Consider the following 27089-nt stretch of genomic DNA (forward strand, 5'->3'; position numbering starts at 1 on the left):
ACAAAAAGTATTGCCACCACATCAAAATAATTAATCTGTTTTAAAATTCGAAATTCATGTACTTCTTTTTCTTTTTGCAATTAAAAACACTTTTTTTATTTAAGAAAGGTGATGGATTCATAGGACATTCATAGCTTTAAGGCATAGACACTAAGACACTACTGATCATGTAATAAGACATAAACATAAATAAAACATAAAGCATAATTTTCGAAAAACAGAAAAATAAGAACAAGAAAATTAAAGAACGGGTCCACCTTAGTGATGGCGGCTAGTTCTTCCTCTTGAAGATCTTATGGAGTGCTTGAACTCCTTAATGTCTCTTCCTTGCCTTTGTTGCTCCTCCCTCATGATTCTTTGGTCTTCTCTAATTTCATGGAGGAGGATGGAATGCTCTTGGTGCTCCACCCTTAGTTGTCCCATGTTGGAACTTAATTCTCCTAGGGATGTGTTGATTTGCTCCCAATAGTTTTGTGGAGGAAAATGCATCCCTTGAGGCATCTAAGGGATTTCATGATGAAGAATTTTCTCATGCTCTTGTCCATGAGTGGGCTCTCTTGTTTGCTCCATCCTTTTCTTAGTGATGGGCTTGTCCTCATCAATGAGGATGTCTTCCTCTATGTCAATTCCAGCTGAATTGCAGAGGTGACAAATGAGATGAGGGAAGGCTAACCTTGCCAAAGTAGAGAACTTGTCCTCTACCTTGTAGAGTTCTAGGGATATAACCTCATGAACTTCTACTTCCTCTCCAATCATGATGCTATGGATCATGATAGCCCGGTCTATAGTAACTTCAGACCGGTTGCTAGTAGGAATGATTGAGCGTTGGATGAACTCCAACCATCCCCTAGCCACAGGCTTGAGGTCATGCCTTCTTAGTTAAATTGGCTTCCCTCTCGAATCTCTCTTCTATTGAGTGCCCTCTTCACAAATGTCTATGAGGACTTGGTCCAACCTTTGATCAAAGTTGACCTTTCTAGTGTAGGGGCGTACATCTCCTTGCATCATGGGCAAGTTGAATGCCAACTTTACATTTTCCAGACTAAAATCTAAGCATTTCCCCGGACCATTGTAAGCCAATTCTTTGGGTCTGGGTTCACACTTTGATCATGGTTCTTGGTGATCCATGCATTGGCATAAAACTCTTGAACCATTAAGATTCTAACTTGTTGAATGGGGTTGTGAGAACTTCCCAACCTCTTCTTCGAATCTCATGTCGGATCTCCAGATATTCACCCTTTTTGAGCTTGAAAGGGACCTCAAGGATCACCTTCTTCTTGGCCACAACTTCATAGAAGTGGTCTTGATAGACCTTTGAGATGAATCTCTCCATCTCCCATGACTCGGAGGTGGAAGCTTTTGCCTTCCCTTTCCTCTTTCTTGAGGTTTCTCCGGCCTTTGGTGCCATAAATGGTTATGAAAAAATAAAAAGCAATGCTTTTACCACACCAAACTTAGAAGGTTTGCTCGTCCTCGAGCAAAAGAAGAAAGAAAAGAGTAGAAGAGGAAGAAATAGAGGAGATGGAGGGGGTTTAGTGGTTCAGCCAAGTGGGGTAAGTAGTGTGTATGGTGTGTGAAAATGAAGGAGTGAAGATGGGTTTATATAGGAGTGGAGAGAGGGGTAGGGTTCGGCCATGTATGGGTGGGTTTGGGAGGAAAAGTGGTTTGAATTTGAATGGTGAGGTAGGTAGGGATCTATGGTGGATGGATGTGGATTGGTGAAGAGATTATGGAGAAGAGGGTAGGATTTGATAGGTGAGGGGTTTTGGGGAAGATGTATTGAGGTGATTGGTGAAGGGTATCTGGGGAAGGGTGTTATGGAAAGGTGTGAAGAAGAGAGAGAGAGAGAGAGAGATGAGGTAGGTGGGGATCCTGTGGGGTCCACAGATCCTGACGTGTCAAGGATTTCTCATCCCTGCACCATATTGGCGTGTAAACGCCCCCTTAATTGCCAATTCTGGCGTTAAACGCCAGGTTGCTGCCCATTTCTGGCGTTTAACGCCAGCTTTTCTCCCCCTTTCTGGCGTTTAAACGCCAGCTCTGTGCCCATTTCTGGCGTTAAACGCTAGTCTGGTGCCCATTTCTGGCATTAAACGCCCAGAATGGTGCCAGACTGGGCGTTTAACGCCCATCTGTTACCCTTACTGGCGTTTAAACGCCACTAAACTTCTCCTCCAGGGTGTGCTGTTTTTAATACTATTTTTCATTCTGTTTTTGCTTTTTCAGTTGTTTTTGTGGCTTCACATGATCATTAACCTACAGAAAACATAAAATAACAATGGAAAATAAATAAATATAATTAAATTACATTGGGTTGCCTCCCAATAAGCGCTTCTTTAATGTCAATAGTTTGACAGTGAGCTCTCATGGAGCCTCACAGATAATCAGAGCAGGGTAGGGGCCTCTCAACACCAAACTTAGAGTTTGGTTGTGGCCTCCCAACACCAAACTTAGAGTTTGAATGTGGGGATTTTGTTTGACTCTGTATTGAGAGAAGCTTTTCATGCTTCCTCTCCATGGTTACAGAGGGAGATCCTTGATCTTTAAACACAAGGGAGTCCTCATTCACTTGAAGGACCAATTCTCCTCTGTCAACATCAATCACAGCTTTTGCTGTGGCTAGGAAGGGTCTGCCAAGGATGATAGATTCATCCTTACACTTTCCAGTGTCTAGGATTATGAAATTAGCAGGGATGTAGTAGCCTTCAACCTTTGCCAAGACATCCTCTACAAGTCCATAAGCCTGTTTCCTTGAATTGTCTGCCATCTCTAGTGAGATTCTTGCAACTTGTACCTCAAGGATCCCTAGCTTCTCCATCACAGAGAGTGGCATGAGGTTTATACTTGACCCCAGGTCACACAGAGCCTTCTCAAAGGTCATGGTACCTATGGTACAAGGTATTGAGAACTTTCCAGGATCTTATCTCTTCTGAGGTAATCTCTGCCTAGTCAAGTCATCCAGTTTTTTGGTGAGCAAGGGGGGTTCATCCTCCCAAGTCTCATTACCAAATAACTTGGCATTCAGCTTCATGATTGCTCCAAGGTACTTAGTAACTTGCTCTTCAGTAACATCCTCATCCTCTTCAGAGGAAGAATACTCATCAGAGCTCATGAATGGCAGAAGTAAATTCAATGGAATCTCTATGGTCTCAGTATGAGCCTCAGATTCCTATGGTTCCTCATTAGGGAACTCCTTGGAGGCCAGTGGACGTCCAAGGAGGTCTTCCTCACTGGAAATCACTGCCTTTCCCTCCTCTATGCATTCGACCATGTGGGACGTGTTTATGGCCTTGCATTCTCTCTTTGGGTTCTCTTCTGTATTGCTTGGGAGAGTACTAGGAGGGAGTTCAGTAACTTTCTTACTCAGCTGACCCACTTGTGCCTCCAAATTTCTAATAGAGGACCTTGTTTCAGTCATGAAACTTAGAGTGGTCTTAGATAGATCAGAGACTACAGTTGCCAAGTCAGAGTGGCTCTGCTTAGAATTCTTTGTCTGTTGCTGAGAAGATGATGGAAAAGGCTTGCTATTGCTAAACCTATTTCTTCCACCATTACTGTTGTTGAAGCCTTGTTGAGGCCTCTGTTGGTCCTTCCATGAGAGATTTGGGTGATTTCTCCATGAAGGATTATAGGTGTTTTCATAGGGTTCTCCCATGTAATTCATCTCTTCCATTGTTAGATTCTCAGGATCATAAGCTTCTTCTTCAGATGAAGCTTCTTTGGTACTGCCTGTTGCTGCTTGCATGCCAGACAGACTCTAAGAAATCATATTGACTTGCTGAGTCAATATTTTATTCCTAGCCAATATGACATTCAGAGTATCAATCTCAAGAACTCCTTTCTTCTGATTTGTCCCATTATTCACAGGATTCATTTCAGAAGTGTACATGAATTGGTTATTTGCAACCATTTCAATGAGTTCCTGAGCTTCTGCAGGAATCTTCTTCAGATGAAGAGATCCTCCAGCAGAGCTGTCTAATGACATCTTGGACAGTTCAGACAGACCATCATAGAAGATACCTATGATGTTCCATTCTGAAAGCATGTCAAAAGGACACCTTCTGATCAATTGCTTGTATCTTTTCCAAGCTTCATAGAGGGATTCACCTTCCTTCTGTCTGAAGGTCTGGACTTCCACTCTAAGCTTACTCATCTTTTAAGGTGAAAAGAATTTGGCCAGGAAAGCACTGACCAGCTTTTCCCAAGAGTTCAGGCTTTCCTTAGGTTACGAATCCAACCATGTTCTAGCTTTGTCTCTTACAGCAAAAGGAAAAAGCATAAGCCTGTAGATCTCGGGATCAACCCCTTTGGTTTTAACAGTGTCACAGATTTGCAAGAATTCAGCCAAAAACTTATGAGGATTTTCCAATGGAAGTCCATGAAACTTGCAATTCTGTTGCATTAGAGAAACTAATTGAGGCTTAAGCTCAAAGTTGTTTGCTCCAATGACAGGAATTGAGATGCTTCTCCCATAGAAGTCGGGAGTAGGTGCAGTAAAGTCACCAAGCACCTTCCTTGCATTGTTGGCATTGTTGTTGTTTTCGGCTGCCATGACTTCTTCTTGTTTGAAAATTTCTGTTAGGTCCTCTATAGAGAGTTGTGCTTTAGCTTCTCTTAGCTTTCTCTTCAAGGTCCTTTCAGGTTCAGGATCAGTTTCAACAAGAATGTCTTTGTCTTTGTTCCTGCTCATATAAAAGAGAAGAGAACAAGAAAGTATGAAATCCTCTATGTCACAGTATAGAGATTCCTTGAGGTGTCAGAGGAAAAGAAGAATAGAAGGAGGAGGTAGAGATGAGAGAATTCGAACTTATCAAGAGGGAGAGAGTTCGAATTGCACATTGAGGAGGAGTGTTAGTCCCTTAAATAAAAGGATGTGAGAAGGGGGGAAGAATTTTCGAAATTAATTTTAGAAAGATTTTGAAATAATTAAAATAAATTTTGAAAATTTGGTTGATGGTTTTCGAAAATTAAAATTGAGAAAGTAGTTAAGTGGTTTTGAAAAAGATTTTGAAATTAAGAATAAAAAAGATGTGATTGAGAAGATATGATTGAAAATCAATTTAAAAGAAATTTTTAAAATTAAATTTGATTACTTGACTAACAAGAAATTAAAAGACATGATTCTAGAATTTAAAATTTGATCCTTTCTTAATAGGCAAGTAACAACTTGAAAATTTTGAATTAAATCATTAATTGTAGCAAGGATTTTCAAAAATACTGAAAAAATGGAAAGGATTTGATTTTGAAAAGATATGATTGAAAAGATATGATCTGAAAAAGATTTGATTTTGAAAAATTATGAAAATTTGAAAAAGATTTGAATTGAAAACAAAATCTTCCCTCTTGTGCCATCATGGCGTTAAACGCCCAGAATGGTATCCATTCTGGCGTTTAACGCCCAAAATACTACCCTTTTGGGCATTTAACGCCCAGCCAGGGTACCTAGCTGGCGTTCAAACGCCAGTTTTCCTTCCTCACTGGGCGTTTTGAACGCCCAGCTTTTTCTGTGTAATTCCTCTGCTGCATGTTCTGAATCTTCAATTCTCTATATTATTGACTTGAAAAGACATAATTTTGAAATTTTTTTGAATTTTTAATGATGATAAACAATAAAATGAAACTAATCATGGAAAATCAAGATCAAAACAAATAATGCATGCAAGACACCAAACTTATAAATTTTCATATTAGAGACACTAACAAATTGAGAATGCATATAAAAAACAACAAAACACACAAGACAAGAGAATTTAAAGATCAGAGCAAGGAAATCATCAAGAATAACTTGAAGATTAATGAAGAACATAATGCATATATTCGAAAATTGCAAGAAATTAAATAAAACATGCATGACACCAAACTTAAAAATTGACACTGGATTCAAACAGGAAACATAGATTATTTTTGGTTTTATGATTTTATAAATTTTTTTTTTTGTAATTTTTCGAAAATTATTTGGAAAAGAAAATAAAGATTTAAAATTCTTAATAAGAATTCCAGGAATCATGCAATGTTAGTCTAAAGCTTCAGTCTAAAAAGATTAGACATGGCTAGCCAAGCTTCAGCAGGACATTACATACAATAGCCAAATTGATGAGAATCAATCAGCTTTTGTGATGATAAAAACATCATCTGAAACTCTAGAATTCATTCTTAAAAATTCTGAAGAATAAAAATAAAATAAAGTTACCTAATCTAAGCAACAAGATGAACCGTCAGTTGTCCAAACTCGAACAATCCCTGGCAACGGCGCGAAAAACTTGGTGCACGAAATTGTGATCATCAATGGCGCCAACAACTTGGTATGCATAATTGTAATCTCAACTCTTTATCACAACTCCGCACAACTAACCAGCAAGTGCATTGGGTCGTCCAAGTAATAAACCTTACGTGAGTAAGGGTCGATCCCACGGAGATTGTCGGCTTGAAGCAAGCTATGGTCATCTTGTAAATCTCAGTCAGGCGGATTCAAATGGTTATGGAGAATTGATAATTAAAAGATGAATAAAATATAAAATAAGATATAGATACTTATGTAATTCATTGGTGAGAATTTCAGATAAGCGTATGAAGATGCTTTGTTCCTCCTGAACCTCTGCTTTCCTATTGCCTTCATCCAATCATTCATACTCCTTTCCATGGCAAGCTGTATGTTGGGTTTCACCGTTGTCAACGGCTACCTCCCATCCTCTCAGTGAAAATGGTCCAAATGCGCTGTCACCGCACGGCTAATCATCTGTCGGTTCTCGATCATGTTGGAATAGGATCCATTGATCCTTTTGCGTCTGTCACTACGCCCAACACTCGCGAGTTTGAAGCTCATCACAGTCATCCCTTCCCGGATCCTACTCGGAATACCACAGACAAGGTTTAGACTTTCTGGATCTCAGGAATGGCCGCCAATAATTCTAGCCTATACCACGAAGGTTCTAATCTTAGATTAGAAACCCAAGAGATACACATTCAAGCTTGTTTGCATGTAGAACGGAAGTGGTTGTCAGGCACGCGTTTATAGGTGAGAATGGTGGTGAGTGTCACATAATCATCACATTCATCATGTTCTTGAGTGTGAATGAATATCTTGGAGAAGAAATAGACTTGAGTTGAATAGAAAAATAATAGTACTTTGCATTAATTCATGAGGAACAGTAGAGCTCACACCTTAATCTATGGTGTGTAGAAACTCCACCGTTGAAAATATATAAGTGAAAATAGTGTTCATTGGCTTCGGCCCCAGAGGGGGAACCAGAATAACTAAGATGAAAATACAATAGCAAAAGGTCCTATTTATAGAGAATTAGTGACCTAGGGTTTACAGAAATAAGTAAATGATGCAGAAATCCACTTTCGGGCCCACTTGGTGTGTGCTTGGGCTGAGCATTGAAGCTTTCATATGTAGAGACTTTTCTTGGATTTAAACGCCAGCTTGGGTGCCAGTTTGGGCGTTTAACTCCAGCTTTTATGCCAGTTCTGGCGTTTAGACGCCATAATTTTTATGCTGACTTGGAACGCCGGTTTGGGCCATCAAATATCAGGCAAAGTATGAACTATTATATATTGCTGGAAAGCCCAGGATGTCTACTTTCCAACGCAATTGAGAGCGCGCCAATTGGGCTTCTGTAGCTCCAGAAAATTCACTTTGAGTGCAGGATGTAACACCCTACCATACAGAGACTTATGCTTAAGTCATAATTCAGAGATGGCAAGGTATTACGACCTCTAAAACAAAAATTTAGTACGTATAGTAGTATGAATGATTGATTATAACTAGGAGCCTTGTAAAAAAAAAAGGGGTAAACAAAAACCGCAACTCGAAAGCGCAACACTCCGATCACTAACACAACGAGCAAAGGATAAGCTAACGCAAGATCATATATATAAAGAGTATCAAAAACAGGAATATCAAGACTCAAAATCCGGCTGCGAAGGTAACCGGTTCGAGCATAGCAATATATACATATAATAAAATAAGGAAAACCCCAAGGAAAACCCAAAGGGACACAAATACCGAAAACCTAATCTCCAAAATCCCCTCTAGAAGGAGTCATCACAGTTTGTATTATTTAATGGAGATAAAAGTATCTAAACAAGATATATAAATCAAGATAGAGTCCCGAGAACAAGAATCTTCGCTAATCCAGAAGTCCCCAGCATGCCTCAACGAGAAGCCTCGCGTCCTGCATCTGAAAACCACAAAATCCGCATGGGTGAGAACCAGAGGTCCCCAGTACGGTAACAGCTTCCACATATATAATACATAATAATAGAGGAAAGCCGAAGGCAATCCTAGAACTTCCTCCAGAAAATATCAAAGCTTATAAACAAGCTAAACCGTAAGCGGCAACTAACTAAAGATCCTTCAGTCTAACTAATACTTCCCTTTCTACTTCCTTCAGACCTCCCAACAACCAGCAGGAGTATAATATAGCAAACACAGTTATATCAGACAAGAGATTTACAAATAGGAACAAATAAGGCATTTAGGCAATTAGCAAGTAATATGCAGTCAAATAGGCAATCTCAAACAATTCATGTAGTATGCTTATGATGCATGCCTGTCCCTAGTGGCTGATGATATCATCTGTCGGTTATAGAGCCAACCCGACAAGTCCTGGTAGCTAGCCATTGGACTGTCCCTCTGTCGTGCATCCCCAACTCGAGTTATACTCATCATAAACTTGATCATAATCATGATCCATATCCATCACCCTCACTGGTGAATATTTATCCATCACCATCACTGGTGAATATTTATGGGGGCGAGCTCATCCGGGCCTTTCACAGTGCCCGGCCACACTTACGACATAGGGTCAAAAGAGCTTCGAGTCTCAACCTGGAGCACATGGTGGCTAGCCATTGCTACTACCCAGGGAAACCCTCATCTCCAATGGTAGAAGTGCAAACCTTCACAATTCAATCAACATCATATATGCATTTATACTTGGCCATAAACATGGCTCCGCCGTAACACGGCAATAATCTAGCCATCCGGCTCACGGTTAAATCCATAACCAGCCAATTCATTAACAATTACGGCCCTTCGGCCCATGGCACAACAAGCACTTCCACCGCCATTCTCCGCATCTCACATAATCATCTTTGATCCTCAATGATCATTCATTTTTCCCTTGCTTCACTCGCAAGTTACCACATTCACTAGCCCTTTTTCTCATGCTAGGCATATCATAATGATTTAAGACATAAGTGGTGAGATCGGAGGCTTAGAAGTATGAAATTTGGCTTTTAAAACTCAAAAATCAACTTTGGGATGAAAACAGGTCCACGCGTACGCGCACGCGTGGATGGCGCTTTCTCGAAGAACGGCGCGTACGCACCAAGTGCGCCTACGCGCGAGGGGTCATTCTGCTAAAAATTTTCTAAGTTAAAAGCTCCAGAATTTACAGATTCAAACCCCAATCTTCCGACGGACATAACTTCCTCATTTTAAATTGTTTTTCACCCGTTCTTCGAACGGCATGGACATCCCGGATCCAATTTCATTTCTAAACAGATTTGGCACAAATCAGAGATCCGTAGTCCAAGTTATGTCCCGTCAAAGTATGCCCAAAAACCATGTTTTCATACAAAACCACAAGGTGCCATTTTCAAAACAAGCCACTTTCAACTCTTTTCAAAATCAATCAAACATGCCAATTTCAACCCTTCTCTTTGAAATCATTCAAAATGTACCAAAATCAACAATAAGCCATCCTCAACTCACACATTGACACTTTACCAAGGTTTCCAAAACCACATCCAACCATTTTAACACTTCTCAATCAAATGGCTAAAGGACAAACACAATATCATGTCATACATCCTTCCTCATCCCAATTTCCAATAATACCATTTCCAATTAACCATCATTATACATAATCAATATCATACTCACCATCAACATGGTACCACCCATCAATTCAACCTCAATCATCCATCAAGCATATATCACAACATGCATTTCTCATATTTCACACAATCAAGGCATCAATATTCATAATCACATATATGAACACATCATATATTTCAACCATTCAACAACACCAACAATTCAATGCCTATCTTAGGGCCTCTAGCCTAAGTATTTCCTACCACATTACATATTAGATACGGGAAACCAAAATCATACCTTAGCCGATTCCCCAAGCTCAACCGGAGCACTTCCAAACCACTTGTCCACAAGCTCTCAAGGTATCAACACCTCCAAGAACAGATTTTATCACACAAAACCCTCTTCCAAGCTTTCCAAAATCACCAATCAAGCTCCAATATTCACATATACACAACCTAAGCCACAATCATCATACCCATACACAACATCTCAATACCCAAACATCATAGAACAACAAATTATACTAGGGTTGAGAATCTTACCACACCCAAGGTCCAAGGAGACAAGATTAACCTTCTCCTTCAAGAGAGTTGGGTCCTATAACATCAAAGAACCCAAAATCTCAACATTTTTGCTCATGAAACTCGAAATCAAGGGCTGGAATTTCGAACAGTAAAACGTGGATTACCTCAAGATTGATTGTATGGGTTTTGTAGAGCTCTCCGCGGTGAACGCGTGGCCGCAAACGGAGCGGCAATCGGAGCTCTAGATCAAAAGTTATGGTGGTTTGAAGATCAAGTGAGAGAAGGAAGTTGAGAGAGTGTTCTTCCCCCTTCCATCTCAATTTTCAGCGTGTTTTGGTGTTGTGTGAGGAGAGAGAGTGCTGAAAACTAGGGTTTTGGTTTAGTTATGTTGGGCCAAGGGCCCACTTTGGGTCCGGTTGGTCCGGTTTGGCCCATTCGGTCCAATCTTGGTCCGATTTCTATAAAATTGGTACCGAAATTCTCGTCTCAATTTCCTCTATCACATTTAGCTATAAAAATAACATTTTTGGCTTTCTAGAATAAATTCTCATTTATGGGTTAATTAACCATTAATTAACCGGGTCTTACAGAATCCATCAGCATCTGCAGTCCTTTTTCAGCCTCTGAATTAGATTTTTGCTCAGGTCCCTCAATTTCAGCCAGAAAATACCTGAAATCACAGAAAAACACACAAACTTATAGTAATGTCCAGAAATGTGATTTTTATTTAAAAACTAATAAAAATATAATAAAAACTAACTAAAACATACTAAAAACTACCTAAAAACAATGCCAAAAAACGTATAAATTATCTGCTCATCAGTCGTCCTATACAAAATCTGAGTGGTCAGATCCACCGCCGCCAATATCACCGACCTCCGCAGAATGTTCCATAACTTGTTCCACTATGATTCTCCTATGGATGTCAAACATGAGGCGCACATGCTCGTCGCCATGGAGTCAAAACAAACGAAAACAAAAAACTTCATTTTCCATCAGTGCTAGCAACTTATACCCCGCCCTTTCTATCTCTTTTCTCTCGCTACCACCAACGTTACTCAATATCAGACTATTTAGCTCGGATAAAGAGCTAACTCGCCAGGTGCACAACAGAATGGTATTATCACACTCAAATATGACCCCAGTGTCACTGTTTCTCATATGGCAATTGGGAAACATACTTACAACCATATATCCACCACCACTAGATATTTTGGCTAATTTTTCGGAAGAAAAATGGAAGAGAAGTGAGATGTTTTTGAAGAATTTGGTTTCACATCTTTTTATAATTGTTGAAAATTTATCGTAATGTATCTTCTTTATACTGTAAATGTCATAATTCTTCACGTATCTCGTCGAGACTGTAAACAAAATAAACACGTCTAATATTTTCATGCTTTATCTCATTTACAGTGTAAACAAGATACGTAGACTCTTTTTTTATTTACACTGTAAACGAGATAAGAAATATGATAAATTTTCATAAAAATACTACAAATTATATATTTTGATAAATAAATATTTATTTTATTTATTTAAAAAAAAATCCGGCTAAGAGAATAATTATATTGGCCAGCTCCATTATATCGTTGTAATCCAATACATCATCATCCATTCCCCATATCGTTATGGTCTTCTCTGGGGCAAGCTTTGTTAACGCTGTTTAGTGTCCCAAACGGCACTCTTTTTTTTATTAAATTTGAACATAGCATGCAATGAAGAATCATTCCATTCAAAGGCAAAACCTGGTTGGTTAGCTCTCTAGATAAAATTGCTCAAATATGTCATGATTTTATTATTAATAGGTAAGAATATAAGATGACCAATATTTTTTAATTAACTTTTATGTATTAAAGAAAAACTTGAGTCTAATCTGATCTTTTTTTTTAAATTTATATACAATTATTTTTATGTAAAGTTAATAGTTGAAAATTGTTAAATGATTTGATAGTTAAAAATTATTATATAATAATTTAATCAAATACATTAACTTATCTAACTATTTTTAATTATCAATTTTATATGAAGATAACTTTATACGAATTTTTAATTTTTTTTTTTTCATCTCATGGTCAGACGAATTCATACATCTCAATCGCACCATAACTCGTGTAATCTAGCATTTACTTTAATATCATAAACCAAAGTCTATAGGCTATATGTATAAATAATAATGTATAATATACTATACAAAATCTTGCTCCTTTATGTCACCATTATGTTAGAAACAAGTATATATACAACTGTACATTTACCTATTCAGCACTTCTCTCCATGTCACAATTAGTTTAAAAAAAAAAAAAAACCCAAAATTTAAAACTCAAATATAATTATAAAAAAATGGAGATTAATCACTTTTTTCAAAAGAAAAATAAATTAAAACGAAAAAATCACCGAGGCGCCAATGAGACCGTAAAGTCAATATCGGTTCCCATTTTCTCAGCCCACTTCTGTGATTCCAAATACAACTTGGAAACTTCAACTGCAACCCGACCCATATCGGGTCTTTCATTCGGATTCTCTCCAACACATTCTAGCCCGACCCGAATCATCTTCTCTGCCACGTCAACAGGAAACGAATCTCTAAGCCTCTTATCCACCCACTTCCTCGCCCCGCCGTGCTCCTTCGCCATCACCCTCGCCGAATCCACCACACTCACCCTCCGATAAGACTCGCCGTCATTGCCGTCGAATTCGAACCTCAACGCCTCATCGCCGCTCAGCAGCTCCAGAACCACCACTCCGAACGCGTACACGTCAGTCTTCTGCGTCGCAACGCCGGTGATCTGAAATTCCGGTGCCATGTACCCCCTCGTCCCCTCAAACTTCACCGTTCGGCTGCGGGACCTCCGCAATTTCTCGATAGAGCCGTCAGAGCCGCCATCAACGGCCTCGCCGCAGAGATCAGAGGTCCCGAAGTGGCAGATCTTGCCTCGGAGGACACCGTCCTCCGCCTCCGCCACCACGATGCTGGAGCTCTTGATGTGGTTATGTACGAATCCTGATCCAGCACAGGCACTGGAATCGGAGCCGGAGAAATTGTGAACATAATCGAGTCCGTGCGCGATATCGGATGCGATCTGCATCCTCGAAATCCACGTCGGCAAGTTCGTGAAGCTAGGGTTCCGGCGGCTGCGTAGGCAATCGGCGAGGCTGGCTCCGGGAACAAATTCATACACCAGATAGATGTAATTGCCCGAGACGGAAGCACCAAGGAGCTTGACAAGACTACTGTGGTGGCTCCGGCAGATCAACGCGAGACGGTGGCGGAGCTCCGGGATGTCCATGAGGCTTCGAAACTTGCGCTGAAAAACAACAACATCTCTGTCCCGAAGGGAGCATCGCCACGAAGAATTGGAAAGGCGGCGGTGGGATTCGGAGGTGAAATTGGCGGTTGCGGCAGCGATCTCGGCGATGTCGTAGATGTGAGGGTTCTCAGGGAGAGTGTTTTTGAGGCTGGAGAGGGAGGCGATGCTGCTTGAAATGGAATAGGATTTGGACCAATCGTTGTTATCTTTGTTGTTGAAAACGTAACTTGTTGATTCGGTGATGGCGACTTCGGAGGAGGATGAAGGATAGTTAGTGTTTAGGGGTGGTGGTGCTGATGGAGAAGAAGTGGAGGTTGATCGTCGAGGTTGGGTTCTACTTTTATTTCTGAATCTGTTCATTGGTTGTACGGCGTTGGTGCTCTTCTTGGACTTGCACATGGAAACCTAATTCAAATATCAAAAGATCACAATTGCACGTTCTTTATAAAAGGAAATTCAGCAAGAAGGCAGGTTCGTGTTCTGTTTTGCTTTGTTTTTTGTTTCTTCATTGGCCGATTATCGTTACTGTTCTTTCTTCTATCTATGTTGTTCTATGTTTGGTGTGTATCAACTTGGAACAAGGGACTCGTAGTCTTAGGGAAACTGTTTTGGCTGTTAAGTAAGTCGGTCAGTCAGTCGTGTCTGCTGTCTGCTTCAAATGATACCTATAGATGTTGTCTTGGATCGGATAGTGGTCTGGTGTCTTTTCTCCCGTGCTCCTCACGGAAACATTTACATGGTTGCGCTTCACACGTGTCTCCTCTTCCCGCCTCCAACTTCCCTTCCAACAAGGCTCAATATGAAGGTAGAATGAAAGATGCAATGTGATATGATCGGTATAATTCCGTTATACCTTATAATTCGACTATAAACCCTATAAGTTGGTTATTATTAATAAGTATTAAAGTCAATTAATATGTTATTTTTTATTTAAGTAAAATATTCAGAGAGTATAAGTATTTGATGTCGTTACAAATCTGATGTCATAATTCGGCATTATATACATCGGCATTATGCACTATAACTCGACACTTTACGTTATAACTCGACATTATACGTTACAATCAGGCTCAATGGACTACATCCTGAAATAAAACGTCCGACCAGACATTATCACTTATTAAAACTTATTAATTGCTCTTCAATTCAGATAATCAATAGAAACGTAACCGACCTATTTTATCTCACCTATAAAGGTATGATATTTTATCTTCAAAGGATACATTGAATTCTCAATACTGACTTAAGTTTCGGAGTGCCTTTGCAGGTACACTCCCCCCTCGTTCTTTGCTCACGCTCTGTGCAATTGAACATATCCTTGGAGAAAAGCTCGGACTTCCACAAAGCTCAAAGGTCGGCACCGAAGATAACAACTCGGCGTCGACTCCCAGGGACCGAGCTCTCCCTTCAGGTATCCATACAAGAACAATTGGCGCCCACCGTGGGGCCTCGAAATAAACACCCTTCTTTCTATAGGCCCCATTTCCTTCCAATAGTTTCAAACTTACCAGCACCTTTGTAAACAAAGGTCATATAGTAAATCATTAAGGCCCGAAAAAGGCCGATCTATATCTGTTTTTCCGATCATTATCTGTCATCTCTGTATTTTTCAAATCATCTCTGGTATATTTATTTGCCGATCTATATCTGCTTTTCCGATCATTATCTGTCATCTCTGTATTTTTCAGATCATCTATGATATATTTATTTGCCGATCTATATCTGCTTTTCTGATCAATATCTGTCATCTCTATTTTTCAATTCATCTAGTATAATTATTTGTCAATCTATATCTGTTTTTCCGATCAATATATGTCATATCTATTTTTTCAATTCTAGTATATCTATTTGCCGATCTATATCTATTTTTCCGATCATTATCTGTCATCTCTGTATTTATCAAATCATCTCTGGTATATTTATTTGCCGATCTATATCTGCTTTTTCGATCATTATCTGTCATCTTTGTATTTTTCAAATCATCTCTGGTATATTTATTTGTCGATCTATATCTACTTTTCTGATCAATATCTGTCATCTCTATTTTTCAATTCATCTGGTATATTTATTTGCCGATCTATATCTGCTTTTCCGATCAATATCTGTCATCTCTATTTTTCAATTCAACTCTAGTATTTCTATTTGCCGGTCTATATCTGTTTTTCCGATCAAATATCTGTCATCTCTATTTTTCAAATCATCTCTGGTATAATTATTTGCCGATCTATATCTGTTTTTCCGATCAATATCTGTCATCTCTATATTTCAATTCAACTCTAGTATATCTATTTGCCGATATATATCTGTTTTTCTGATCTATATCTGTCATCTTGATTTTCCAATTTATATGTTATATCTATTTGTCGATCTATATCTGTTTTTCTCATATATATCTGTCATCTCGATTTTTCAATTTATATCTGTTATATTTATTTGCCAATCTATATCTGTTTTTCCGATTAAAAATCTGTTATCTCTATTTTTCAAATTATCTCTGGTATAATTATTTGCCGATCTATATCTATTTTTTCGATCAATATCTGTCATCCCTATTTTTCAATTCAACTCTAGTATATATATTTGCCGATCTATATTTGTTTTTCTGATCAAATATCTGTCATCTCTTTTTTTCAAATCATCTCTAGTATAATTATTTGTCGATCTATATCTGTTTTTCCGATAAATATTTGTCATCTCTATTTTTCAATTCTAGTATATCTATTTGCCGATCTATATCTGTTTTTCCGTTCTATATCTGTCATCTCGATTTTTCAATTTATATCTGTTATATCTATTTGTCGATCTATATCTGTTTTTTCTATCTATATTTGTCATCTCTATTTTTCAATTTATATCAGTCATCTCTATTTGCCAGTTTATATAAAAAATCTCTATTTGCCGATCTATAACAGTCATCTCTATTATCCGATTTATATCAGTCATCTCTATTTTCTGATTTATATCAATCATCTCTATATTCTGATTTATATTTGTTATCCCTATTTGCCAATTTATATTAGTTATATCTATTGTCCGATTTATATCAATCATCTCTAACTGCCGATTTATATAAAAAATCTCTATTCGTCGATCTATAACAGTCATCTCTATTATCCGATTTATATCATTCATCTTTGTTTTCCGATTTATATCAATCATCTCAATATTTCGATTTATATCTGTTATCCCTATTTGTCAATCTATATCTGTTATATCTATTTGCCGATCTATATCTGTCGTATCTATTTTTCAACTTATATCTGTTATCTCTATTTTTTCGATCTATATCTGTCATCTCTATTTTTCAATTTATGTCTGATATATCTATTTGACGATCTATATCTGTTATCTCTATTTTTCTGATCTATATGTCATCTCTATTTTTCGATTTATATATGTTATCCCTATTTGCCGATCTATATCTGTTATCTAATTTTCTGATCTATATCTGTCATCTCTACTTTCTGATTTACATCTATTATCTCTATTTGTCAATCTTTATCAGTTATCTCTAGTTGCCAATTTATATCTGATATCTCTATTTGCTGATCTATATCTGATTTTCCGATCTACATCTGTTGTATCTATTTGCCGAACTATATCTATCATCTCTACTTTCCGATTTATATCAGTTATCTCTATTTGCCGATCTTTATCAGTTATCTCTATTTGTCGATCTTTATCAGTTATCTCTATTTGCCAAATTATATCTGATATCTCTATTTGCCGATCTATATCTGATTTTTCGATCTACATCTGTTATATCTATTTGCCGATCTATATCTGTAATCTCTATTTGCAGATTTATATCTGTTATCTCTATTTGTCAATCTACATGTTATCTCTATTTGCCGATCTATATCTGTCATCTCTATTTGCCAACCTATATTTGTTATCTCTATTCGCCGACCTATATCTGTTTTTCTATTTTTAAATCTATATCTATTATCTCAGTTTCAGATTTATATCAATCATTATCAGTCATTGTCAAATCTATATCAACTATCATCATATCTATATCAACAATCTTCAATCAATTATCCATTCACGATAATTCTTCAATTCAAAGTCGCATCGTTTACACATGCGCAATCAAACACAATCTTTAATCAATAATCCATTCGCGATAATTCTTCAATTCAAAGTCGCATCGTTTACACATGCGCAATCAAAGACAATCTTTAATCAATTATCCATTCGCGATAATTCTTCAATTCATAGTCGCATCATTTACACATGCGCAATCAAACTCAATCTTCAATTCCGAACTATGACTATCAACAGTCAACAAACTCAATCACATATCATACAAGTACAAACACTGATCCATTCGCGACAACTCTTCAATTCAAAGTCGCATCGTTTGCACATGCGCAATCAAACTCAATCAAATCACCAAACAACGGTGAACTAACTCAATATTCTCACCCAACCAATTCACTTTTATCAAAATCGTCTCAGCAACTATTCAAATTAACTATTCGGTTCCATGAAAAACCCAACCGTTGCATCTATTAAATCAACGGTTCAAAATTACATTGGAAAAATCAAAGGCACAATCAATGACAAGACTACTACACTTTCCACTACACGTTAACTTCAAATCACGTCTGAAATTCAAATTATTCATTATTTTAATAAAGTAAGTTGATCTGGGGGCTCCATACCTATAACTCAAATCGTCGAGTTATAACTAAAAAAGCTCAACCTGCTTTATCAAAATATAGTCAGGCTAAGCTTGGGGGCTATGATACGGCCGTTACAAATCCGATGTCATAATTCGGCATTATATACATCGGCATTATGCACTATAATTCGGCACTTTACGTTATAACTCGGCGTTATACGTTACAATCAGACTCAATGGACTACATCCTGGAATAAAATGTCCGACCAGACATTATCACTTATTAAAACCTATTAATTGCTCTTCAATTCAGATGATCAATAGAAACGTAACCGACCTATTTTATCTCACCTATAAAGGTATGATATTTTATCTTTAAAGGATACATTGAATTCTCAATACTGACTTAAACTTCGGAGTGCCTTTGCAGGTACACTCCCCCCTCGTTCCTTGCTCACGTTCTGTGCAATTGAACATCTCCTTGGAGAAAAGTTCGGACTTCCACAAAGCTCAAAGGTTGGCACCGAAGATAACAACTCGACGTCGACTCCCAGGGACCGAGCTCTCCCTTCAGGTATCCATACAAGAACACTATTGATATCTCATTCTAAATATAAAAAGGAAGTAAGAAATTGTCTTTGATAAACAAATATCAGAATTTATTATTTATTTTTTAATTTGAGAGTCAGAGTACTTTTTACAAGTATTCACCCTCTTTGTTCTCTTAGTGTTGAAGTATAGCTCATCTCGACGAAAAGCTTACAGATACTCACTAGAGGATGAGTTATATCGCAATCACCCTTTACAAGAACAATTGGCACCTATCGTGGGGCCGAGCGTTTAAAACTTTTCTTTAGGCTCCAAAACTTTTAGATTTGCCTATGGCTAATCAGTTTCCTCCAACACCATCTGAGCTTCTTTGGATAGTAACGGAATGATAACAGGCCAATCAGCACATGACAGAAGAGAATCAAAAAATGACAAATCAGATAGTCAAGCTCACCAATACTCAGATAACTAATGATGATGATCACAACAAACAAAGACGACAAGGAAGGAAATTCTGATCTAACTCACGTCTCAAAAACACAACAGACAGAAGAGGGTCAACCAGCCAGTAAAGAGGACGAATTGGACCTTATCTTTCTTATAACTATTCTTAATTAATTTCCGTTCCTCTTCCTTTTCTGCAATTTTTTTTAAATCATCTATCAAATTCTTCTTCAACTCTAACTCTTTTTTCAAATTCACTGACTCATCAGTCTTCTCCAACAGCTTTTTATGCTTTTCCTCTTGACTCCAACCAATGCTCGCAATGCAAAATCCAAGCACCTAAGCTAAAACACATAAAGAGATATAATATAACTTAGGCTCATCATTCATTTTACAAGTACCAAAGTCATACATGAAGATATTGATTAATCACAATGTCTCCGACCTCATTAGACAAGGTCACGTCAGAAATTGACTGAAGAACCTCATCGGCAACAACCGAAAAAGAAAATTCCTATCCCACACAGAGGATTCATCCCACCCTTTGCGAAATCGTGCAACCTATCCTATTTACTTGTGAAAGCAGTAAGCTCCTTCGAAGAAATTTCTTTTTCCTTCTTTGTTAAGTGGTCACATATATCTTCATGCAAAAACTCGCTTTTTTTTTTCTTAAAAATAATACGTTTCTTTTTTGGAACTGGTTGATTAACCTCCCCCTCTCTATCCACCTCACCTGGGTTCGATGATGAACTCTCTTTTTTAATATTTTTTGTCTCCAGACGAGCTCTTAAACTCGCCGTTAAGACTCCTGAAAATTTTTCACCTACAAAAAACACAGAAAAATAATTTCAAAAATAGTCACATACTCGAATTATAATACAATTTATAAACTCTTATTAAAATAGTTCACCACAGATATTTTATCCTCTTCCTACGAAAGCAAATAAAAAATGGAAATTAAATTTTCTCTATCAACAACCTCCACCAGGTAGCTTATTATGCATTCATTTCTGGCACTTATTTCTTCTGGACCCAAAATATGTTGTGGTTGTAAACACCAAAAGAGAGAAAATTTTTCACTGAGGTATTCTTTTAGATAAAAAAAAAAATTCATCTACCAATCGATTTTACTTTAAGAAACATTTTTTTAAAAATCTTTGAAGAAGGATTTATATCGTTTGAAAATAGCAAAATCAGGAGAGTTATTCAGATAACCCAAACTCCTTTTCAAAAACACTTTAAAAAAGTCCAACCATTTAGATGAAGTTGAGAGGGAGCACAGTTCAATTGTTTCAACACATCTCATTCAAACTCAGTAAATAACAGTTTCACATGAAACTCTTCCAGTACACAACTGTACATGTAGAAATATTCAAAATCATTTTTTCTATGAAAAACACGGTCGGTCAACTCTATTATATGGTAATAATTCAACCCGCACCCTAGATCCTTCCCTCACTATTTTTGATGCATCTATTTCACCTACACTATTCTTATCCATGAATAAAGACCCACGGATTTTTATATCTTGACTAACCCACTTAAACCATCATTATCGTCTTTTTGTATTTCTTTTTTCTTTTTATCAACTATCATTTTCAGAGAACAAAAATAAAGAAAAAGAAGAAGGTACAATAAACAGAAATTGCAACTCACCTCTTTTATTCATGTTTTTATCACTCCTTTTTCTAACACATTTTTAAAAGAGAAATTACCTTTATAAAATCCTTCAAGATTCTAAATAAATACAATGTCAAATTTAATAAAACCTGTTTAGTTCCATCACAAACCCATAATCATTGCTTCATTTCAAACCAACGGCCCTGATTACATTGGAAAATAGAACGGTGGCTTTTTTTATATTCAATGACAGGACTTTTTCTTTCTTCAAAATTACTTATTTATATTTTTTTTTTCACTTATTTTTTTATAAAGTACGTTAAATTGGGGGCTCTATACGTATAATTAAAAGTGTCAAATTATAACTCATCATCTAAAATTCAATCTGCTTTATCAAATTATTACCAGACCAAACTTGAGTACTATGATATGACCTTTATAATTCGGTTATACATTATAACTCGACTATAAACATTATAGATCATTTATCAATAATAAGTAACAAAGTAATCATAACACCCTAATATGTTATTATTCTCTATTTAAGTAAAATACTCGAAGAGTATAACCATTAATACATCATTTCAAATATAAAAAAAAAAAGTAAAAAATTATCTTTAATATACAGATATACAAAATTTATTATTTATTCACTAACTTAAATACCAGAGTATTTTTTGCAAATATTCACTTCTTTTATTTTCTTAATGATAAAGTATAAATTATTTCGATAAAAAAGATACTTGCCAAAAGATGGACTATATCACAGTTATCCTTTACAAAAACACCATGTTTTCAATTCATTCATGTGGAAATCATCTCCTAAGTGAGTCGTTAGTCCGTCACATATATCTATATAAAGGTAAAATGAAAGATGCAATGTTTTCAATGTTTGCAGCCATTTTTTTTTCTTTTATACCTTTCTTTTATATATATATTTTTTAAATAATAATATTATCACTCTTATATTCTAAAAATGTCATTCTACACATAATTCTTTTTATATGAATTTGTTTTGATATATGATCAATATAAAATAATTTTATATATATTTAATTATAAAATATTATGTCATTAAAAAATAATTATATTTTAATTATTTAAATGTTATCTAAAAAAATAAATATAATTAATAATTTTATAAGATATTTTATATTATCAGTATATTAAATTTAATTTTTTTATATTATATGTTTATATAAATTTATAAAAAAATAATATTATCAAAATAGGAGTATTAATATATTTTTTTTATGGTATAAAAATGAATGGTATTATATGCATTATTTTTGTTCATATTTTTCTTGTACATCTTTTATTTTTTGTTAAAATAATTGATAAGAAGGAAAAAGAAGCTAAGAAGTTATTTTTTATTGTGTACAAAAATAGATAAAGTACTATTTTGGTCTCTAATATTTTAATCATTCTATTTTTATTCTAAAATATTTAAAATGACATCATTGTTATTTCACCATCAAATTTCTCACTAACACTTAACGAAATTAATGTACTATTAATAATACTTTTGTTAAAACTACGTTTGTTCAATTTTCTCTCTTATCTTTACCCTCTCAACAAGCCCAAACTCTATTTTCTATTCCCTTTTTCTTCCTCCTCAAATCTCTCTAGAAGAATTAATAGTATAAAAAGGAGTAGGAGAATAAAGTTTGGATTTGTTGAGAGAATGAAGGTGAAAAGGGGGTTGAGCAAATGTATCTTTAAACAAAAATATTATTAATAGTACATCAATTTCGTTAAGTATTAGTGAGAGATTTGACGATAGGATAATATTGATGCCATTTAAAACATCTACTTATCTATCTATCTATCTGTCTGTCTACTTATCTATTTCTACTTAATATACTAAAATTGAGTTTTCTCCCAATTAAAAAAGTGAAGTGTCAATTCTTTATGAGTTTTTTTTTCTTCCAAAAAAAAACTATTTTTCTATATAATGATAATTTTTTATTATTTATCAACTCCTTTTATTTTTATTTTTTCATTTATTAATTTTTTTAATTATTGTTATTTAATTTACTTATTTTAGGTATTAAACATTAAAATTTATTAGAAAATATAAGACAATTATTGTTATTACCCTTCGTATCTACTTAATATTCAATTATTGTTATTTGTTTTATTTATTTAGAGTAATAATTAGTTTATTGGTCATATTGTAATACTATTTGTATATTCTTCGTTTCTCCTTAATTTAATTATTCAACTATTGTTATTTATTTTATTTAACTAGAGTAATAATTAAATTTATTATAATTATAGCAAGCTAAGTCTCTATAATTATTTTTCAAGTATTAGTATTATTAATATATTGGTATATTTTTTAAAATATTGGTATATTATTAATATATATAATGAGAAATAATATATTTTTTCTCATGTTTATTATTTAGAGAATTGATAATTTAGATATAGAATAAATTTTAATTAAATACTAAATTAATTACCCAAAATTGTTTGATTTTTCTATCACTTACTAATGTTTAATTTTAATTGATATGTTTTATTTTTCATTTATATCTCCATTTATTAGTAATTGTATTCTTTATATTTACAGTAAATATTAAAGGTAAAAGAATAAAAAATAATTTGATTTGATGTATTAGTGGCTATTTTATTAAAATTATATAATTTTAATCTTATCACGTGTATGACACGAGTTATTACACTTGTTATGTGTTTGGTACTTCGAGTTCCGGACGGGTCGGTGGAGCTATGGAGATGGAATGGTAGGAACCAGCCTTGGTCTGGGTCCAGAGGAAGAAGGCGGAGACTTCATGACTTCCCGAGTTGCTGCGGTGTGAGGGGGAGCCATCTGCAATGACACTCCGACACCCAAGTCAGAGATGTTACAGATGGCAGTGAGAGTATAGTGACGTACTGTGGGGGAGGGGTAGGACCCTCCCCATTTATACCTGTTAGTAGGGTGGGTCCCACAGGCTAGGTTTCTTTCCTAGAAGTTTCCTTCTCCAGCTGTCAAGTAGCTGGCTGCTTGAAGGGAAGGTATCCGGGTCGTGGTCCGGACGCGCGACGTTCAGCAAACCGACCGCTTGGGTTTGGTAGCCCTGCACGCCGGGTCGGACCAGGCAGAGTGCCAGCTGGGCTGGGCCGTAACAGTGTCCCCAACGCACCAGCTAATGTTGGAGACAACTTAGGTGGTGTGTTCCCTGGCTTCCGGTAGCTTCGTCTCTTGATCGGTTAGCATAGTTTTTGATTGCGCATGGCGGCAAATGGCGGTGAGCCAAAAATCCGCCATAAAGTTATAGCGGATGGCGTTGCGGAAAATGGCGGAAATGGCGGATTACCTCTAAAATACACATATATGTGCAAAAAAACATGCAGAAAAATTGCAAATATAATAAACTATAAAATCTATCTATATAAGCAACTTTCTAGTCATAAAACATCTAATTAATATAGCAAATATAGTAGCAAATTTAGCAAATAAATATAACATCAAGTTCAAATCATAACTCAAAAGTCATAAGCAAGCCATAAAATAGAAGACATAAAACATAAAAACTATGAGGGAAGAGAGGTTTATGAGGGAAGAGAAGGAGAAGGAGACAGTGAAGTGAGTGAACTGAATGAAAAAAAAAAAGGAACGGTAACTTCTACAAACCAGAAAAAAGAGGAAACTGTGGTGATGAGCGGCGGTGACCACCAGCGGTGACGGTCGGCGACAAACGGCAACAGGCGGCGGCGACGGGCGGCGACGGACGGTGGCTAAGATCGGCGGTGATTGGAGGCAGAGAGAAGAGAGAAAGAGAACAGAGAGAAAGAGCCGTTTTGGACGTTCAGAGAGGAAGGCTCGTTTTTGAACTGCAGCGGCTGAACGTGGGTTACTCTTTCATTTAGGGTTTTGCAAAATTACTCAATTACCCTAGAATTTTTTTGAAAAATCCGAAAAAACCCGCCATTTTCGCCATTTTCAATGGCGGACCGCCATGGCGCCACCGCAATTGCGGCGCCTTTTGCCCCGCCGTGATAAGCACGTTGCGGTGGCCTACGTATGGCGGCGAGGCCAAATCCCGCCACGCCATTCCGCCATAGCGCCGCCATGGCCGCTATTTTAAAACACTGTCGGTTAGTCGTCGGTTTTGGTAGGGACGTGCCCCCTACGCGCGAGTGAGCCTCGTCGCTTTGAAGGGATGCCTTTTGTTGCCTCATTCTTCGCGCTGAGCATTTAATGCTCTTAATGGGTTATTTGAATCCTGCGTGAAATGACTGCTCTATCCCTGACTTTCGTACTTCTTGGAGTCAGTTTTGCTTTCAGTTTTCATTCGTTTCAGTTTTCATTTCCCCACTATTATCCCATCTCTCTCATCTTCCTTCCTCCCCTCCAAACTTCTTTGCTGTGAATTTCCTGCTTCGCTCAAATCTCCCCAATGTTTTCCAGCATCCTTCGATCATTACTGTCATCCTGGTAAGTTCCTTTTTCCTTCTCTTATTCAGGCTAGTTTAATCTTGCTGTTATACCGCTTGTTCTTCTATCTCAATTCTGCATGCGCGCTGTTTATTTGATTGAATTTCGTGTTTGATGGCGTCAGTGTTACGTAGATATACTAGGGGGTAACCATTCCAGGTTGTTGGTATTTAGGCTTTGTTTTTAACAATAGATTTAGGCTATGCTTGATTGTAGATACTGCATAGGCAAACTGTAGTTTCTGGTTTTAGTTCTGGTCTCCCGACCTTACCGACTGACTCTGGGTGGTGCCCCCACTATAGGTATGGCCCAACGTCCCGTTGCGAGAGCACCCTACGATCGATATGCCTGGGTGACCTCGGACGTGAAGGATGCCCCTAATCAGATGTCTCTGGAGGAACTTACGAAGTTTCGACAAGCCGACTATCTCTGCGGGGGAGGTCCCGAGGAGGCTAACTATGAGGTTTTTGTTCCTGCCAGCCAGGAACGGATATTCCAACTAAACCTACACTCTCCCCGGGTCCCTGATTGGATCTGGATGTACAAGACAATGTTCACCCACTTAGGGGTCCGCATCCCCTTCTCCCCCTTTCAAATAGCGCTGCTCAACCGATGTGACGTGGCACCGTCTCAATTGCATCCGAACAGTTGGGCTTCTATCCGTTGTTTCGAGATGGTTTGTGAATACTTAGAGCTGCCGACCTCCGTTGAGGTGTTCTTATTTCTTTTTACCTTGACAAACCCTTCGAAGGAGGAAAGGGCCAAAAAAGGCTTCATGTCCTTCCGGTCTGCCTAAGGTCGGAGGATCTTTGGCTTGTTCGAAGATTTCTACCACGGTTTTAAGGATAGATATTTTAAGGTTCGCTCGGCCGAAGGCCGGCATCCCTTTTGGTTGACGTTAAAAGGGGAACGTCGAATCCCAACCTATTGGAGTTTTGGGGCGGGGCTAATGCCTTCACAAAGGTGACATACAAAGGATTGTCTTCCGAAACAAGAAGGTCGCTGACATTCTGTTGGCTGTCTTCGGCAAGAACCATGTTAACCTCCCATCTCCTTATGAGGGATCAGGATATGGCTAGGAGTTATATTGGTGAGTGGTTGCCTGGCTGCTTATTCGTGTTTGTTATTTTTGTTGTTTGATTAACCATTTTACCGTCTAACGAGCTTTCGTCTGTTGTTGCAGTATCCATGGCTTGCAAGCAGGTTGGACTTGATGCTTTGTTTAACACATTTCTTCTTGGGGGTAGTGATGATGACTCTGCCACCCACACTAACGAGGTGCCTCATTCTTCTCCTGCCGAGATCGAGGCCCAGTCCCAGCCTACCCAAGGTCAGGTGGCCGGGACTAGCATCGGCCTAAGTCCCCAACTGGCCGCAGAAGTGGAGGGTGAAGGTCCTGAGGTTGTTGTTGTTGATAACCCAAGGAAAAGGAAACCGTCCTCCAGCCCTGAGGGGATCCTCACGATGATGGAGAAGAATTTCGATGCCGGGACTTTTATTAATTCCCAGCTCCTGCCCGGCACGGAGGACTTCTTCCATGGTGGGTGGTGCACGAAATTGTGATGTCCAGGCTCGAACAATCCCTGGCAATGTGAGCAACTTGGTACGCGTAATCGTGATTACACTTTGATGATGTAAAATTCATGGCTCTTTCTTTCCCTGGCAATGGCGCCAAGAACATGGTGCCAATACCATGGTTCACAACTTCGATACAACTAACCAGCAAATGCACTGGGTCGTCCAA

The 27089-nt window shown here is 37.4% G+C and overlaps 1 protein-coding gene across 1 annotated transcript; it reads right to left on the minus strand.

Moving 5' to 3' along the window:
• Positions 1 to 12536: 12536 nt before the first annotated feature.
• Positions 12537 to 15299, minus strand: LOC112776376 (lysM domain receptor-like kinase 3). The gene has a single exon (XM_025820524.3). The coding sequence runs from the start codon at positions 14058 to 14060 to the stop codon at positions 12744 to 12746; it is 1317 nt and encodes a 438-aa protein (XP_025676309.1). The 5' UTR covers positions 14061 to 15299; the 3' UTR covers positions 12537 to 12743.
• Positions 15300 to 27089: the final 11790 nt, after the last annotated feature.

This window comes from Arachis hypogaea, chromosome 19 (genome assembly GCF_003086295.3).
Source record: "Arachis hypogaea cultivar Tifrunner chromosome 19, arahy.Tifrunner.gnm2.J5K5, whole genome shotgun sequence".
Lineage (NCBI taxonomy): Eukaryota > Viridiplantae > Streptophyta > Magnoliopsida > Fabales > Fabaceae > Arachis > Arachis hypogaea.

Coding starts and splice junctions, on each gene's coding strand:
- LOC112776376 (XM_025820524.3), bottom strand. CDS start 14,060: ATGTGCAAGTCCAAGAAGAGCACCAACGCCGTACAACCAATGAACAGA.